The sequence below is a fragment of the Carlito syrichta genome, unplaced genomic scaffold (assembly GCF_000164805.1).
Source record: "Carlito syrichta isolate Samal-C Ts95f unplaced genomic scaffold, Tarsius_syrichta-2.0.1 Scaffold304598, whole genome shotgun sequence".
NCBI classification, from domain to species: Eukaryota; Metazoa; Chordata; class Mammalia; order Primates; family Tarsiidae; genus Carlito; species Carlito syrichta.
In genome coordinates, this window is record NW_007248694.1 from 940,154 (window position 1) to 944,574 (window position 4,421).

Here is a 4,421-nt window from a genome sequence, read left to right on the forward strand (position 1 = left end):
ACTGTAGCCTTGAAATCCTGGGCTCAGGCAATCCTCTTGCATCCGCCTCTCAAAGTGCTGGGATTACAGGTGTGAGCCAACACACTTTGCTTCCCCATATTCTTCTATTCCATATTTTCTACTATATTTATTATTTGTATAATCAGAAAAAATATATAAGTGAAAACTGTGATGACTACTTGGTAATATGGAGAAAAAAATTATTATATGTTAATGTCAAAAAGATGCAAAATGCAATTAAAGTATGATTATAATTATTTTAAAATATGCAGGAGATAAAAGGAAGTATATAAAATACTAACAATAATTATTTTATGGCAGTGGGGTTAAGAAGTGATTTTTCCGAATTTTTCTATATTAGTATTAGTATAGTTACATGTTTTTTTTTTGAGTTGGAGTCTCATTCTTGTTGCCCAGACTGGAGTGCAATGGCAGGCTCATGGCTACCGCAGCCTTGACTTGCTGGGCTCAGGCGATCCTTCCACCTCAGTCTTCCAGAGAGCTGAAACTACAGACGCACACCACCATGTCTAGCTAGTTTTTGGGTGTGTGATTTATTGTAGAGATGAGGTCTTTACCAAGTTGCCCAGGCTGGTCTTAAACCTGCGGGTTCAGGTAATCCCCTTGCTTCCGCCTCCCAAAATGCTGTGATTACAGGTTGAGCCACCGTGCCGGGCCAGTAGTTACATATTATAAAGGATAAAGGTGTGCAATGAAAAGAAAGCAATAGCTGGGACTATAGGCACATGCCACTTTGCCTGGCTTTCTTTTTTTAATTCCTATTCTCCATCTTTGTCCCCACAGCATTGCTTTGATGCTAAAATGAGAAAATGTGTATATTTGTTGTGTATGAATGTATACATTGTGTGTATGTGTGTATAAAAACACTTTGTAGGCCAGGCGTGGTGGCTCATGCCTATAATCCCAGCACTTTGGGAGGCCAAGGTGAGAGGATTGCCTAAGCCCATGGGTTCGAGACCAGCCTGGGCAACTTGGTGAGACCTCATCTCTACAATAAATCAAAAAAATTAGCCAGGCATGGTGGTGTGTGCCTATAGTTCCAGTTACTTAGAAGGCTGAGGTGGAAGGATCACCTGAGCCCAGCAGGTCAAGGCTGCAGTGGCTGTGAGCGTGCCACTGCACTCCAGCCTGGGTGACAGAGTAAGACTCCAACTCAAAAAACAAACAAACAAAAAACACTTTGTAACGTCTAAATTCCTATGTGCAGGTATGAATCGTTATTGTCAGAGTCAACAGTAAAAACGGTGGTATGGAATTTAACAAACTTTTTTTAGCACAAAGCAAATAGTATGTCTAAAAATAATTTCTATGTGACTATGTCAATCACTGACCTTGATTCAGATTTAGCCGCCTAATGAAAGGAGAGGTAACTTTTAGGTATGACCCTTAGAGAAACACTAGTTTATGCCCCGAATGAGGCCAAGAGGATTCTCTGCAGGCAGAGAAGGGAGAGCAGGTCATCTATATCTAGGGTACAAACTGGATTTCTTACCTGCAGCTCTGCCTCCAGGCCCAGTCGCCGAATAAAGGGGTCGGTGACATGGTAGCGCCGCTCAAAGCTCAGGGCACCACGCTCCTAGGGGACAGTAACAAATCATGATTTCATTGATTCAATTAAACATGTTTTACTATATGTCAATTACATATCCAGCTACTGGGAACCATAGGAGCTAGAGAAGACAAGGAATTAGCCTGCAGGAGCTTGCATTAATATTGGGTAGGAATTGAAGAATAATAAAAGAGTATATAATTAAACACTAAGTTGTGTTGTTGGTTTGGTTTTTTTTTTAAGCAAAAAGTTTTAAAAAGTCAAGAAGAAATTGGATACAGCAAATAGAGAATATTTCCACATTTAGGTTGGACAGGATGGGCATCATTTTTAGGACACATACTGTATACAAAAGAAAACGTTAACCTGCTAACTCTGTGCCACTAGTAAATAGCCCCTGTCCTCAAGGGCCACTCCATCTAATAAAGTCACAAAAAACCCCACAAACAGACAAAGCTAAAAGGATTCAGGGATGCAGGGGAAAATATACAAATCATATAGACTAATGTGCACAAAGTACATGGCTCATATGGAGGCACACACTCAGTCCTTCTGGATGGTGACCATAGTTTATGCTGCATGTCACTTGATTTTTAAACATTTTTTAGTTCAAATTTTTTTTTGGACTTAACTTGTCAAAGAACTTTCTCATGCTCATTCAGATTCATTCTCAAGGTCAGGCAGGCAGACAAACTATCATTATTTAACACAGAACGGAGACACAAGAAAGTAAAATGACTAAAGACTCACAGGTAGTTAATTAAGGCGGTGGTGAGGTTAAGCTCCTAACTCCAGCTTGGATTATTACTAGAGCTGGAGTACATCATGCTTTGGTTGAATCTATTCCATTAGACCTCTGGGGCTCCTTTATTGAGGGTTCCTCTGACAAAGCCTGGCACTACTTCACTAACTGAACTTGACCGCCCAGTCATATGCTCGTTTCAAAGCTATCAGGGTGTCTTCTACATACAAACTGCAGAGGACAGGTACAGGCTTTAGCATAGGGGAGTCTTGATGAAGAGAAGTCAAGCTGAAGTGGGACTAATACTCTCCCAGGCTCTGTTATATGCTCAATTTAGTAGCTAGAGCAACATGAAGAAGCTCTTGTGCACAATCCACTCAAAACATGATGTGCATGCATGTGCACAACACGTTGATGGCTTCCTCCCTCACTAGCCTACAATAATTGCAGCAGCCCAGGCACAAGTACTTGGACAGAGGAGTCTCCATGAATTCCATGTTCTTGGATAAAAAAGGGGGAGGAAAGAGACCTTGATTCTAGGCCTGGGTCTGCCGCTAACTAGCTATGTGACTTTAGGCAAGTCACAGACTCTAGACCTCAGTTTTTTTAATCTGTAAAATGAATCTGTGTGTAAGAAAGGATCTCATGCTCTGGTTCAGAGGTCTGGGTTGCTTACCTTGATCTGCCTACGGATGAGGTCTCTAGTTATGTTGACTTTTGCCATCTTCGCTTAATAGGTTCAACAGAAGGAAGCTATAGAAGGATCTTCGGGACCCTTGAGCATTCCAGCCAAACCCAGGTCCATAAGACACACATTTAATTACCTGGGGAAAAAAATTATCAAACTTTGCGAGATTGAATAAGGTAGCTTCAGAGTCCTAACTCCACACCCCAAAACAGTCCACCCACCCATTCAGTGGACTGGCTATTCCTGTTATTTGTGGCATGGTGGGCTGGCCCTGCTCCATAGAGTTGCAGAACCTCTGGAACAGGCGAAGGTGGTGAGGAGGACGGTGACTCATAGCCACAGGAAGCACTAGAACAAACACTGAAGGAGTTATGTATGCTTCACCAGAAAATGGGGGGCTGAATATAAAGAAAAATGCCAGCATATCTTGAAAATTAGAACAAGGCACATAGGTAGAAAGACATCAAGTTTCAGTTGATCAGTATGCATCTGTGGCAGCCCATCTGAACTTTTAATTATGCTTCAAGTCTCTGACCCTTGGTTTGGCTTTTCCCGAAACTAAATCATAACAGACCGCTCAAGCCTCTAACAGATTCACACATGTGTATAAGCCACTGTCAAAGAGTGAAAAGGAAATGTAATAGTGACCAAGTCCAAGATCCAATATGATAAAGAAATCCTTCTTCAACATCCTAATAGGTAGGCTTTTAGTCTCACAACCTCATGAAGCAATTTATTACTGTTATACAACTCTGATGGTTAGAAAGACCAAGTAATTCTGCTTCTGAGAATTCACCATAAGAAGAAAAAAAAAAAAAGCTAGGCACAGTGGTATATGCCTGTAGTCCCAGTTACTCAGGAGGCTGAGAGAGAAGGATTGCTTGAACTCATCAGTTCAAGTCCAGCCTGGGTAACATAGTGAGAACCTGTCTCTAAAAAAAAGAAATGAAAAAGAAAAGAAATTTTTACCATAAGCAAACTTAAGATATAAGAAATAAAGTTCCATACCCAAGAATATTCATCACAGATTTTATAACAGCATAAAAATTAAACCTAACCAAGATTCCAATACTAGAGGAATGGCTAAATAATGTAAAACCATATAATGTTATATAGAGATTAGAAATGCTAATTATGAAGAAAAAATGCTTATGTCATGTCATAATGTTTAAAACATAATACAGGACTTTTACAAAGGAAATATAAAAAATAATAATAGCTGGGCTTGGGTAATAGTATGACTGATTTTTTTCTACTTTTTTTTTTTTTTTTTGAGTTGGAGTCTCACTCTGTCACTCAGACTGGAGTGCAGTGGCCGCTCCCAGCTACTGCAGCCTCGACTTGCTGGGCTCCGGCGATCCTTCCGCCTCAGCCTTCCAAGTAGCTGGAACTACAGGTGCGCGCTACCACACCCGGCTAAT

At 40.7% G+C, this 4,421-nt stretch overlaps 1 protein-coding gene across 3 annotated transcripts in view; it reads right to left on the reverse strand.

Annotated features, from left to right (window-relative positions):
• WDTC1 (WD and tetratricopeptide repeats 1) overlaps positions 1-4,421 on the reverse strand; it is an 84,987-nt gene that overhangs the window by 56,018 nt on the left and 24,548 nt on the right. For all 3 annotated transcript variants that reach the window (XM_021713522.1, XM_008060348.2, XM_008060349.2), the window contains 2 exons: positions 2,989-3,136; positions 1,514-1,597 (listed from right to left, as the gene is read on the reverse strand). In XM_021713522.1, the coding sequence (XP_021569197.1) occupies positions 1,514-1,597; positions 2,989-3,036 (132 nt within the window). In that variant the 5' untranslated portion in view covers positions 3,037-3,136. The remainder of the gene's footprint in view (positions 1-1,513; positions 1,598-2,988; positions 3,137-4,421) is intronic.